At 36.1% G+C, this 14804-nt stretch overlaps 1 protein-coding gene across 3 annotated transcripts in view; it reads left to right on the top strand.

The window, feature by feature from the left end:
* ROBO1 (roundabout guidance receptor 1) overlaps positions 1-14804 on the top strand; it is a 1084421-nt gene that overhangs the window by 1030140 nt on the left and 39477 nt on the right. For 2 of the 3 annotated variants that reach the window (XM_069475044.1, XM_069475043.1), the window contains exons 18-19: positions 3578-3775; positions 9228-9270. In XM_069475044.1, the coding sequence (XP_069331145.1) occupies positions 3578-3775; positions 9228-9270 (241 nt within the window). Of the gene's footprint in view, positions 1-3577; positions 3776-7825; positions 7853-9227; positions 9271-14804 lie in introns of all 3 variants that reach the window. The other variant, XM_069475042.1, reaches the window with a different exon arrangement.

The following is a 14804-nucleotide window of genomic DNA, read 5'->3' as shown; positions in this document are numbered from 1 at the left end:
CATATTTATTTGGAAAAGTATTATTGATGTTCTGTTGTTAATATAATGCCAGCTGCTTTAACAGATATACTTGCAGAATATCTGTCATGTAACACAATAAATTCTACCAAAAGTCCAATTGTGGGAGGGACTCATTCCATATAGACATTGAGAATCATAGGCTGATGACTCTTGGCCTCTTTAACATGAGGCTTCCAAGGTTGACCCTGGACCTTCATAAAGGAGGAAAGGAAAGACATAGACTATGGGAGGGTTTAAATGCTACAGGTCTGGAAATGGTGCATGCTACTCCTGCCCATGGTGACTGCAAATAGATGAATGTGGTCACCACAAAACTAAGTCACTGACTAGTAAGCTACTTCCCATCAACTCTATTTTATGGGAGTCCCATTGAAACCTTTAGGGGAGAGCTTGCAGTCTCTTCAAAGCCATGGGTCAAAATTTGATTTTTGGATTTATCTTATACATTTAGCACATTTTAAAACAATGATTATATACACAACTTTTAAACAAAAATAACTTCATAGTTTATTTGATACAATACAGGAAACTATTAAAAGTTGCTTGATGCATTTGTTACAATGTTATACGAGATATAAAGGAAGATACAAAGTTTATATTGAGGAAATAGTTTCTATTCAAATATTTGCCCACTGCATTAAAATTGAAATTATAAGTTACATTGTGATGACCCTATAAACTGTTGATGTTGTTTCCGTATTTTTTATAACATATGACTTTTAGTCCTGATTTTTGGAAGATAAATTGGAAAAAGGACCACATGTGATTTTATTTATTTAAGATTTAAATCATGAGATTTAAGGGTCAAATTGGTATTCTTGAGATTATAAATGTGTTCAGTTCTCCCTATCTTAATATAGCCTCAGCTGCAATGAGACAAAGATTGAGATAAAGAGGAGCTGTTTTAATTCATTAGTCACACTGCACTTTATTCTATTAAGCCCATCTGGTTGCTTGCATGGGATCTCTCTTGGCTATTTCCATAAAATCTGAAGCTACCCAATGTAACCTTGCACAAATAGCCATGAAATCTATAAACCTAACAGATACAAAGGGTGTATTCGGAATAAAAAGAATAGGTCTGCTTGGTGAACTTTCAGTGGATGAAGTGCTCTTAGGATAACCAGAGATAAAAGGGTCTGGAACATGAAATACAACTTTCAGTCAACAAACAGTTGAAGGCAGGTGACTGCTTGTGAAAATAGGTTTTTCAGCCTTGACCCTCTATAGAATGAAATCTGAAATTCTGTTAAAAAAAAAAAAAGGCAAATTGCAAAACCACACACACACACACACACACACACACGCACACACACACTCTCACGCAACACAAGAAGGAAATTAGCCATTTTTGTATTGGAAAGAGTGCTGTTTCCTTAGCCATTGAATGCTGCTAATGTTTCCTGCCAGTTGTCTTATCAAGATGCAATGTCATTTAATAAGAAAAAATATTTTGTGGGTATTTTTTTCTGTTTAAGAAATGTTATTCATATATGATGAGCTATACCAATTATTTTTCTGGAAAAAAATGTATTTTTGGACTGGAAAAAATTTCTATCTTAAAGCAGATTGTGTTAGCAGAAGTGTTGTATTTCTCTCTAATTTGGTCTTGAGGTCTCTCTTTGGAAAGTGGCTATAAACTCTAGTCCTGCCCTGACAGGGCTTCAGGGGATTTGGTTGTAGATGGTTACATTGTGCCTTTCACAGGATCTTTCTTTATCATTGCAGACAGCATAATGCCTAAGTGTCCAACCTATGACCAGATGTCTCTGTCACAGGAAACTTGTTTATACTGGCAGATGCCCTTATGGCTCTTATCTGACCTGTGTCCAGTTTATTCCTGCCAATATGGCCCCTCTCTAGGAAAGCCTTAACTGGGAGGAAAGTTAGGACCAGGTGTATTAGTCAGATGAGACACAGAGGATGCAACACAACAAAAACACGTGAAATAACAAAACAGCATATTACTCACAGATCCATTAGAGAAGAGGGTGTGTTGTGCCAACAAGGGCCAATGAGACCATGGGGGCAACGTGCTCAACCAGCAGGTGGGGAGCCAGAGAGAGAGACCTTTGGGCAGAGGTCTTTTTGGTGTTCATGGCAATGCCCAAGCAGGTTTGCTTTGGGGAGTTCTAATTGATGAGTTCTTAGAGTAAATGGCTCGAGTTCCATGGGGTCGCACCATAACTGATAATGGTCATTGTGGCGTATCTGTACTGTTCACGTGGGGTGCAGGGTCAGTGGGTAAGCCAAGTGGGTGGTATCTGTATGTCTCATAGGGAGGTGGTCACCAGAGTGCAGTTGTATAAGACAGATATCTGGATTGACCACATTGAGGAACTGGGAAGGAGACAGAGGACTGGAAACTGTCAAGGTGAGGAGACCCAGCCTCTGGTATGAGAAAGTTAAACTTAAATTCAAATGGATGATGAGACAGCATAAAATATGATGAGAATTCACAAGAATATTTTTCACAGTCAAATGATTTAACAATTTTAAGAAATCACCAATCCTAACGAAATGGGCAAACATCTTCTTGTTTCAGCAGATGTTGTGGGAGAAGAACATTAAAACTGCAGAAAGTAGTGGGAATTCTGCACATTGGACATTCTCGGGGTTAGCATCACTTGGTGCCACCAAAATGGGATATAGCTTTGATGATAGAGCAGCAGCCTCCAGTTCTCTACAAAGACTTTGCTGACTGCTCTGTGTGACTTGATGTAATGGTGGGCTTAGTAGGCTTAAAGTGCAAATGTAAAATAAGTAAATTTTATTAGCCATATATCCCATTAATTTTTAATTCTTGAATCAAAATGGCTAACAGAAAATATAAGCCTTTTTTACTATTCATAACACTTCATAATTCTTATGCATATTTAATGTTTTTTTCTTATATCTATCGCTGCCTGTGGTTATTATTTTAAAAGAAAGATCATTCATAGTCCTTTCAATGGTAATGTTATCTTAATTTTTCATTGTGCTTTAATGATCCTGAGTTTTATAGGCCATTCTGAATGTGTTTCTAAGACAGTTGAGGGTCTTACAATATAGTCTTGGTAGGGGGTACACGTATGCACACAAAGCTATTTTTTCAATATTTCCTTTATAGAGAATATAAAATTGTATCTCTTCCCTTTTTTAGAATGTATATCTAAATCTTCCTATAGAAGTTTGAGGAAGTTTATATAACTTCTATACACCTTATATCTTATTCAATACCCCTTATTTATTTGTACATGTGTTATTTGTACATGCATTCAAGTATTTCATTTTTAGTGTCATATTTTTGTATTTATATCAGTTGTATAAGTATGATAAGTATGATCCCGTAAAATGATGCCACACTTGCTTTGAATGGAAATAAACAAAATAAATATAGTTTTGCCAAAAACCTCATGAAATGTTTTATTTAATGATGGCTGGTGGTGCAGAATGAGAAACAGAAATCATTATCCCCAAATTAATAAAGTAATGAGAGCCGTTTTATATCACGAACGTATGCTTGCATTATCATGATAAGTTTTAAATCCAAATTAATCGGAAGGTGGCTTTTCAGATTCTCATGGAAACCCAGTGTCACCGGAGGACCAAGTGAGCCTTGCTCAGCAGATCTCGGATGTGGTGAAGCAGCCCGCGTTCATAGCAGGGATCGGGGCAGCCTGTTGGATCATCCTCATGGTCTTCAGCATCTGGCTGTATCGACACCGGAAGAAGCGGAATGGACTCACTAGTACTTACGCGGGTATCAGAAAAGGTATTCCCTTTCCTAAGTTTTTCATATTTTAATGTTTATAAAACTCTTGATTTCAATGTTTTATTTCAAATTATTCATGATCATATATATCCTATCTTAAATTATTTTTGTATCTAAAGATTTTCAAAAATACTTTTATTTTATTGTGGTATCTACATATGCACTTCTGTTGTGTAGCAGCACTGCCATTAGGGCTTACCAGTGTCGTAGGGCCCTATTCCTTTAAAATACATTTTACCAAGGTAGGTCTAGACTTGGCCTTGTTCTGTTAGGGAATTAATTTATTGCTTTTTATTCTTGAGGGAAGTTTTGGATTTCCTTGTTATAGAAATTATAAATACATGCCTTGAACTGTCTCACGCACTTTTAAGGTAGGGGGAGCATTGTTGCCCTTTGTGAAGCAAAAAAGGGAATACTACCATTTGATTACTTATAAAATAGTCCTTTCTTGGTGAATATGGAATGCAGGATTGAGTGATGCACTTTTGCTTACAGAGAGGTTTAGCACCTTTTTATTTTGATATTTAAAATTGTAGAATTGAATACATGTATGTTGTTAATTAGTGATGGTGATTTTTTACAGATATGTTTACCATTTTATAAAAGAAAGTTTACTTGGCTGCTGTTATTTACAATTGTAAGGATGAACTAAATATGCAAAGTTTTTTCACAGACACCTTTGTTACGTATCATCAAAGATGATGATTTGTATTTTTCATTCTCTGAGGAGATTGTTAGCAGTGTCAGATAGATAATCCCCCCTGGCCCCCAAATATATGCATCAACTCTGGACCTCAGATCTGAGCTAGGTTGGGTGGCTGTAAGTCCTAGTTTCCAAGGGACAGTCCAATTTATTATTTCTGGTCCTCCTTTTTGCTCTCAAAATTTTCCTGGTTTAGATGACAAATTATACAAATTCTAGGGTCTATACTTCAGTCTAATACAACAGTTTTGCTTTGCTGAAAAGTAAATTTAAAGAGGATTACCAATAAAAATCATCTTTTCTCCCCCTATCACCACCTTTTTTTCTATCTAATTGTCAATACAAATTAGCATTTCCTATACATCTTGGCCAGGTAAATTCTTTTTACCCTTTATATGCAAAATTTAGAATTTTTAACACTACCCAGAACTTGAATGTCGTTATACATTTATAAAATAGTCTGGGATGGCAGAAATAGTGGAGCTCTCAGTCACAAGGAGTCTTGGCAAGAAAGACTCAACACAAATTCATCACTGATACTATACAAATAAATGTCTGTGCCTCCTGCCTGTGGCTGAGCAGCAATCTTTTCATGTACATACATTTGCCTTAGCATTATCATCCTTAAATATGTTTTTTTCAGATATGTGTCCTATCTAGAGATGAAGCACTATGTCAATATCCCTGCCTGTGAAATGGAAAATGAGGGCTTGGAGGTTACTGCAAAGAGAACTGGTGCTCATTATGTATACAAAGTAGAATAATGTCAGCCACATGCGTTACCGTATAAAACCTTTGACTAAAAATCAATGCAGAGACAGGGTTTGTGGGTGTCTGTGTGTGGTGGAGTGGGGAAGGAGTAGGGAGGTTGACTTTGTTTTGAAAGCTGATTTGAATGAGGAAAAGTGACTAATTAACATATAGATGTGGAGTCTCTTGTATTCTCCAATCAAAAGATCTCCATTATCAACTCCGTTTTGTGAACAGCGAGTCAGTGGAATCCTATGTTTCTTTTGATGACAAAGTGCCATACCTGTGTGATTGTAGCAATTTAATGCTCGACATTGTCTTAAAATACAAAAATGTGACATGAAACTGTTCTTCCTTTCTGAGATGTTCCTTTTCCTTTACTAATGTACTTTAAGCATGCTGACAAATGCCTACGTGCTCTTTCTGCAAAACCTCTTAAACTAATATCATTGTCCTTTCAACTAGCTTGTGTTTAAGCAGAAATCATAGAACATAATTACAAATGTAATTTGATGAGCATTTGATTCTGCTTTCCTCACTTTGCCCTGTTGGCACTTTTTCATAATTCTGCTTCTATACAATTTATTTCAAAAAGTGCATTTTGGGATCTTAAATTTTCTATGCCAAAAAACAGTGCCGGAGATTTTAAGAAAAAAAGGGAAGTGAAATATTGTAAAAAAAAAAATGTAAAAGAGCTTATTGACACATCAAGTGACATCAAGCCAGACACATCAAGCCAGAGTGTCACTTTGGAAAATAGTGAACATTTTTAACATTTCCCCCTTACATTTAGCTATCAGTGTGACATCTGCTAGTGCACTTGGTACCCCTGTCCACATAGACTCACATATTGCATCAGCATCACTTGGGTACACAGAGAGTTTATTATATTATTGGAAGCTTTGAGAATTAAGTTGTTCTTTGGTGTGCTAGCAGTGAAAATTTCATTTAGACTGACCTCTTTTCATCTCTTCTTCAATTCCTCAAAGTGGGGTTAGCAGTTAGCTAGGAGAAGTAATGGCAAGGACCTTTCATATTTTCCTGGTGTCCTTGTGATTGCAAATTAATGTTCAGGCACTCCATTCTAGCCTGAATAGCTTTAGTTTCAAATGTACCTTTCTTTTTTTTCTTTCTTTCTTTTTTTTTTTTTTTTATAAAGACTTGTTACTATGGCTCTGAATTTTTGAATGTAGCTAAATTACATCGACTCTCTGAAAAGACCTGTCTGAAAGAAAACACAATAGAATTCTTAAGACAGGGACTGCTGGGCTGCAAACGAAGGCCAGGGTATAAATTAGGGACACAGATTGAGGTTTTTGCTTTTGTTCTTTCTGCTATGCTCAGAGATAGAGTGGCTTGGTAAGAGATGACATTTGTAGGGGATGCTATAGCGTTCTAGTTTGCAGCCCCAAAGGCTCTGATCCCACAGTAAATTTCTTGAACAGTGTTCAGATATGATATAGAAAATACATTTTGACAGTTTTTTGATACATGATAAGCAATCAATATTCTAGTTTGTTTGTATTAAAGGTTTTTTTTTAAAGAAAACTTTAATCTTAGAGGAAGTAATGTAGATTTCCCTGCTTTCTTTACCAGGGCAGCGTTTAGTTTAAATTAACGTGAAGAGATTGGAAAATAAGTCAATCTCCTCCCTCTATGAAATGACATGGAAATTGCTCTGGTGTATCCAACACCCAGGAATGGGAGAAGATAGGAAAAGTGGGGGAGGCAAAGCTGCTACTTTTGAGGCCTGCAGTTCAATTTCAGGCATTATTGATTAGATTAAGATTTATAACTGCAGAGAGAGTGAAGGTTTTCAGAGGGGTGTTATTGTTCTATTGTTTAGCTTCTACTGTGGCATTAAAAAAATGTTCACTTCAGCCCACTCCTAGAAAGCTTCTAAATGTAAACTCTAAAAGGGAAATTAAAGCTTAAAACTCCACATTTTTTCTGTACATTCACAAATCTTTATGATGTTATGAGTGTAGTTTATATGATATCAGGCATTTCTGCTCAGTGAAACAGTTTAATTTTACGGTTCTCTTTGTTTCAGTGTGTTCTTTCCTTTCCTCTCCTTTTCTCCTGCCTCTCTTTTCTTTCTTCTTTTTTCCTTCCCTTGCTTCTTTCTCTCTCTCTCTCTCTCAATGATGAATACTTAAGTGCACCTAGTAGTCCACTTTAATAAGCATTTACTTTCAGATTTCTAGATAGGATTCCAGCAAGACACTGATAATTCTTGTTTAAGAATCCATCATCCAGTGTTTGGAAATGATTAATAGTGGAGGATTCCTGTTTGTGCTAAAGCCGTGAGCTAAGTCTGTGTTACTAAATGCAGGGTCATTCACAGGCTAAGCTAGCACAATTCCCCTCCTGAGTGTACTAGAATGTCAGACACTTCAGAATGGAACCTGTAGAGACAAGCTTCTTTTTCTTAACCTCCGATTTGGTTTTATTCATATATCAGAGTGTCAGAACTACTGGCTTAGTTATTTACATTTGTTTTATGTTCAGCTGTCTGCTTGATTTATACTAATGTGATATGTTCCCTTTCTCTCTTCAGCTTAATAACTGGTTTATATTTTGTTTTGATTTTTCAGTCCCGTCTTTTACCTTCACACCAACAGGTATATATTTGCACTTACCCTCCTCCTTTCCTTTGTTAGTTTGGCATGGGTTGTACTGTTTCTGTTTTTATTTCATTTTCTTCAGTGAGTTGGGGGAAAGGACTTAAAACAGAATATAATACTTCATTTACTCACGCCAGGCATGTATGTGAAGTAGAAACGGTTGGTGTTATTTATTCCCAACTCCACATTGCATCTTAGCCGTGTTTGCATGTGTTTCATTAAATAGACACACTGTTTCTACCCTCGACATGACTTAACATGCTAATGATCTCATTAATTATTTCATACTTGGCAGTGCATTTTTTTCCCCTTAACTTAAGCTTTCAAGTTTTCCAACAAAAATTTCTCTCCATTCTAATTCCCTGTTTATAGAATCAATGTTGTTAAAGGGAACCAAAATATCTAGCACATGGGAAAGATAAAACTTTTCATTTTCCCTAAGTCAGAATCCTAATATTCTGTTCTATTCAGTTTCTTTCAAAGTGGGTCCTCTTCTGTCACCTCACCTCTAGTAAAAGATGTACCTGTACTTATGCCTCCTCAGTCTTAATCCAGTTATTGTAATCACTGGGAACAGTTATCTCTGTCTGACAGACTCCCAGTTTGGAGTTCTTCTAAGTAGCAGAATTTGGCAGCTTTAAAAAACATATTTCTTCTTAGAAAATGTGTCTGTATTTACAGAAAGGCTAATCTTCTTAACCCCTTGCCTAACTATGTGCAAATCTGTTTTTGTTATGGGTAAATTTTTATACCCTAAATTTATTAAGCTGAGAAGGCTTTCAAGAGCATTAAAATATATTTTTATCACATGTACATGTCTGATGAAAATATAATGAGCAAGGGTTTCCAGAAACCACAATAAAAAATAAGTTGCATTAATTAATAGTCACAAGTTGGCATGTATCTTTATGTGTGGAAAGAAGGTTTAACATTTATCTTTGTCTTACTGGTATTTATATTTCTGGAAGAATATTCTAGTATGGGTTTTTTTTCCCTGAATTTAAGATTACACTTGTATGAAATCATGAAATTATATGCTATAATAAATTTAAAATAGAAATATATGGGAATCCTAATGTACAAATGGGTAATAGTTACATTTAATAAAAGTGTATGGATGTTTTGCTTTTGCTTGTTTCTCTACCTTGTTGAAACAGGAAAATAAGAGTGATATATATTTAATCCTATACAATCTTTTAAAAAATTACTAGTTGTATCAGAAATCTGGTACATCTTGTGATGATTTTTGCAATGCTTTTAGGTAGGAAGGGAGAAATAATTCCATTTTAGAAAGATGCTCATGGATATAATAGCTTTTGATATATAAATGTGCCTGTTAATTGTGTTTTTTTTTTTTTTTGTAATATTCTAGTAACTTATCAGAGAGGAGGCGAAGCCGTGAGCAGTGGAGGGAGGTAATTATCTTGCTTGTTTTGTAAATCCTAAAGGGAATTCCAAATATTTCTTCTTGTCTTCCTCGGTGACACCACTTTCTTTACTTAAAAGGTTTAACTTAAAGGTGAAATGTGTTTAAATCCTTTAGAAAGATTCCATTCAGCTGTGCTGTTGAACCAAGCTGTTTAGCACAAATGCAGTTGATTGGAGCGGGTGCATCTTCTTCAATGGCCACCAGAGGGAGGACTTTAACCGAGAAAGACAGACTTGCTGATTTAGCAGATGATTAAAAGGAGTTAAAGTGATTAAGCTGTGGCATTTATGAAGATTAAGAAAAATAGCTAGTTAACAGATACTATCAAAGAAAAAAGTGTTCATTTGAAAACCTGCTGAACACAGCAGTTGCTCATAAGTTGTTGCAGGTTATGTTTGTTTGTTCTTGTTATGAATTCAACTTCACATCTCCATTTGCAGGGAAATATTGAACTAAAAGAAGAAATCTTGGTAGCTTGTTAACAAAGAGGTTTTTCTTCCTCTCTAATTAAAATAAGCCTCAACCCGATAGTTATAATTTTTGGTAATTATTATGCAGTGAACTTTAATGTATTCACAGAGAAATCACAAATTGATGTGACAGGCAGCTTAAAGGGGCTGAAATAAGGTATAAGTTACATGAACCAAGCATCAAGATTTTCCACAATATGATGATTAAAAAAAAAAGTAACATTTTTAGCTTAAGATTTAAAAGGAAAAAAACAAACCAAAAAAAACTTCCATCCAAAACCATTTTATAATTCAAATTCAATGAACTTAATAAATTCCCTTCTTTCTGCAGTTGGATAATGTGGTTGTTCCTAGAAAGACAAAAATGAGTAAGATATTATTCCTCAATCCAAAGAACATACCATCTAATAATTTAGTTTGTAACAAAGAGCAGTTAAAAAAAGTGTTGACCACCTTTAGCCAATGCTGTACGAATTTGGCAACAAGCCCTGGCCTTTTCTTTCCTGTTTACTGCTAACTTCCTGTTTTCATACCTGGGAAACAAAGCCAGGCACTGAAAGATCCAAGAACTAGGGAGGTCTTCATAGGGAATAAAGCCACTTGATTCACGAATTAAACAAGGGCATGTTTTTGCATTCAGGGAAATTCCATCTAAATCACATCCCAGGCAGACATTCATGAAAGAACGTTTTCTCTTGAGTGAATCTGGAATGCTTGATTATATATCCACCTCATTACATGTGTGTATTCATTACTGTAGACTCAACTTTCTCATTCATCAGAGCATATGAAAGTTTTCCTGAACATCTTCTATAGGTTCTGCATTAGCTTCTGTGCCTGGGCATGTGTGGGTCCTACTCTAAAGGAATTTACTCCTGCACAGACCAAATTATCACATGGGAAACAATGTCAGGAATGCATAGGTAGCAAATGCTAGTTTCTACAACAGGACTGAAAAATTACAAAGTTCTTGAACAATCTATTTGGAAAACTCATTATATCACAGTACAGACACAGCCTTTTAAATTAAAAAATGGAATCCCTGGCAGAGAAACTGACTTATTTCGAATACTAAATAGAGGTGATCATTTTCCTAAATGAAATGATAAAAGGTGCTGGAATGTTACAGAGGCGACAGTTGAATAAAGATCATAGAGTCCGTGCTCAACATGATAGTTATATAAACAATTTGAAATTTATTTATTCATTCAATATATTGAACACCTAATATGTGGCAGGCATTGTTTTAGTTGCTTAGACTGCATCAGTGAGCAAAGTGCATAAAAATTCCTGCCCTTGTGGACTTTACATTATACTGCAGAAGATACAAGCTGAATAATAAACATTTTTTAAAAAGTCAACTGTTCAGTATCAGCAGCTGACAACCGCTATGAAAACATAAAGCAGGATAAGAAAATTAGGGCTGCCTTAGTAAGAGGCCCCATTCTAAGCCATGTGTGCATGTGTGAGAATGTGTGTGTGTCTGTGTTTTGTGATCCAGTGGAATAAGAGAATGAATAGTGAACCAAACTGCTGTACTGACTTCTCTTGTATCCATTCCTTAAGCACTGGTTTCCCCCATGAATCTCAGACTCTCTGAGTCCTCATTGGACCTCCCACCTCACTAGGTTGATGACAACTAAGCCAAAACCTTCTAGTCATCCTCTTTCACCTCCTGCATCCATTACTGCATTTTTTGATCCTCTCTTGCCCCTTTCACTCTGACAATGTTGTTTCATTTCAAGCACTTGCTCTCCCTTGCCTAATTTACCCCAAAGGCTCCCAGCAGTCCTCCCTTCATCTGCCTTCATTAGCACAATTTCCTGCTAATTCCCTTTGCCTACTAGAGACAGAATGATCTTTTAAAACGCTTGTGGATCATGTCTCTGAGCTGCTGAAAATCCCATTTTCAACAGGACCAACCACGTATAGAATATCAGATCCAAACTCAGCATAGTATGTGAAGCCGACAAACTCTAGGGCTTTGTAGACTCATTTCAAAACTCTATGTGCCAGGCAGGGTGTGGTGGCTTAAGCCTGTAATCCCAGAGCTTTGGCAGGCTGAGGCAGGAGGATTGCTTGAGGCCAGGAGTTTGAGACCAGCCTAGGCAACATAGCAAGATCCTTGTCTCTACAGAAATAAAAAAATTACCCAGGCATGATGATGTGTACTTGTCCTAGCTACTTGGGAGGCTGAGGTGGGAGGATCCCTTGAGCCCAATAGTTCATAATTACAGTGAGCTATATGATCAAGCCACTGCACTCCAGCCTGGGGGACAAAGCAAGACCCTGTCTCAAAAAAAAAAAAAAAAAAAAAAAAAAAGCCTCTATGTGCCATACCCTATAATCCACTCGGTCAACCCACCTGCCATTCGCCAATATTGCATTTTCTTATATGTTCCTGCTGCTTTGCACATGTATTGCATTAGCCTGGAGTGTCTCCCCGTCCACTGCCTCTGGTTGATGTACTGGATTTCACCTGTTGTGTTCTCCACCAGCTCTGTACTGTGCAACTACCATTAAGCACCTAACATGAAGTATTGCAGTGTTCTTCTGTTAATATCAGAGATCAGCAAATTATAGCTCTTGGGCCAAATCCAGCCTGCCACTTGTTTTTGTAAATAAAGTTTTATAAGAACACAGCCATGAGTATTTGTTTATACATTGTGCCTGCTTTTGAGCTACAGTGGCAGAGTTGAATAGTTACCACAGAAATTACGGCTTGCAAAGCCTTAAATAATTACTATCTGGACCTTTACAGAAAAAGTTTGTCAACCCCTGGTGTATATGATTGCCTCTGACAATAGAATGTGAGATCGTGGAGTATAGAGATTAATTGGTTTATTTCTCAATAAGTGAAAATTGTGTAGCGTAATAAATGTAATTTATTGTATTACATTTAATAAGTTTAATAAATTACATGAATTTTACCTTTTAAAGATGTCATTAATAAGTATCTAAGAAAGGACTCATGAGTTATTGAATACATGAATGTCAGAAGACCTGAGTTCAGTCCTTGATGAAAATATAGTGGGTTGCATTATTTCCTCTAATAAAAAAGAAGGTTATCTAGAATTCTTCTAGTTCTCAAAACTGTAAATTTAATTATTCCAAGAAAGGAGAGAAGGAGGATTGTGATAAGCAAAGAGACCTTTTCCCAACTTGAAAAGGGTAAGGAACTTGTGTGATAATCCAGGGGAGGATCTCAGAAATATTAAGCAGCTATTTGTATTCATTTGTTTTCTGTACCTGAAACACCCCAGTCACCTCTTCCAAAAAAACTAGTCAAAACCCAAAAACCTACTTAAAATCCAAACAAAAGCATAAATCAGGGAAAAGCAGAGAAAGCCTAAAAAAGTGGGTGGGAAAGTCAGGCTAACCTGGTAGAAAATGACAATATGACAATACTGCCTTTCTTGTCAGTGGGAGGTGAGAAAGAAATAGAGCTCAAGCCTTGCTTCTCTAAATTATTGACAATTTCTAGACCTATCTCTGGGCTTTAAGACACATTCAACCTATCTGTGGAAAGAGAAGACACCCTACAGCCTGACAACTCTTAGTGCTAAGCTCCTTCACCATTTTTACCAACTCCTGGACGCCACAGTGTTTTATTTTGTGATTTGGAAATTCAAATGGGCTTTCTTGGGGTGAGTGATTAGAATACCTGAAGAGAAGAAGAGGAATCGATGGTAACTGCCATATAATTATTAAGGTGCATTTGCCCTCTTTTCCTTCAAGACACAGATCTGTCCCCGTAATACATTATATGATAACATTATTAATATACTAATATCTTAGGCACATGTTAATCACTGTAGCAACCATGTATTTTGCTTCTGCTTCATATCTTAAGCTTAAATGTATCAAGGCAGCCTGTGAAATTGTTAGTTTAAAAAGACCCTAACATCCTTATCAGAGTACCTGCAGAGGACCTTGACTTCCTCAAAAGCCTCTGAAATACACACATGGTATTTTAAGGTTCATTATGGACCAGTAATCATGGCTCAACTTCTTCCTTAAATAATTGGCATTCCAAACTCCAATCTAAACAGAAAACTAGGATGTAAATTGTTCCTTCTAATTCCTGTTGGAAATCACCCATATGTATGAAAAGTTCTCTCAGCCTATGATGATGTCAAAGCTTTCACTGAAAAAGTATTTTTCAGAGGGAATCATAGTAGTATAAAAATATTGTTTATTCCTTTTGAAACATGTAAGTCAGACTGTGTAAAATTTCCTCTTGACCCATACTTCAAACTTGATCCCATAACATCTTTATAGTGTCAAATATGGATTTTACTTTTAATAACTTCCACAATGATAACATTCATGGTTGAAGTTCAAGGGAAATAAAATAAGAAGCTAAAGATTACTAGATGCAGGATTCCTGTAACTAACATCTATTTCAAAGGTGTCAGATATCTGTGGTACAGCTTGCATTTAAATGTTTAAAATTTCAACAATTCAGCAACATTGCTCTTCAAAGCATGTTTTCATCAACAATTTTAATAGTTAATTGGCTCAGTTTTAACAGCTTTATCCTGAATTTCAGGACTTTCGACATTTTCTCTACTCTTCCTTTTACTGAGCATATTTGGGGACTTTAGGAAATTTCGGCACTCTCTAGTATATGTGTTTATAGCATCTTAGGTCAGAATGTGGACTCTAGGGCCAGACTGCTTGAGGTTGACTCCCAGCTGTGCCACTCACTCACTTTATACAACTGTGCACAAGTTTTATAACCTCTGTTAGGTATCCCCATTTCCTTATTGTTAAAATGTAGTTAATAATAGTACCCACCTTGTAAAATTGTTGTGATGATTAAATGAGTTCCTACATGTAAAGAACTCAGAACAATGCTTTGCACAGTGTTAGCAAAGAGAAAATATTTATTTTTTACATCAATATATGTACATATACAAATATAGGAATCATAAATCCATACTCTTCATTTGAGTTGAATTATTATTCCTCAAATAACCATCATTCGCATAGTAAGTTTCCTCAGTTGACTACCTATGTGGCAGAAGAATAGCAACCATGGAGCGTG

Source organism: Eulemur rufifrons, chromosome 7 (genome assembly GCF_041146395.1).
Source record: "Eulemur rufifrons isolate Redbay chromosome 7, OSU_ERuf_1, whole genome shotgun sequence".
In the NCBI taxonomy this organism is placed as follows: domain Eukaryota; kingdom Metazoa; phylum Chordata; class Mammalia; order Primates; family Lemuridae; genus Eulemur; species Eulemur rufifrons.
Note: the sequence above shows the minus strand (reverse complement) of the source record. Positions and strands in the feature narration are given on the sequence as shown.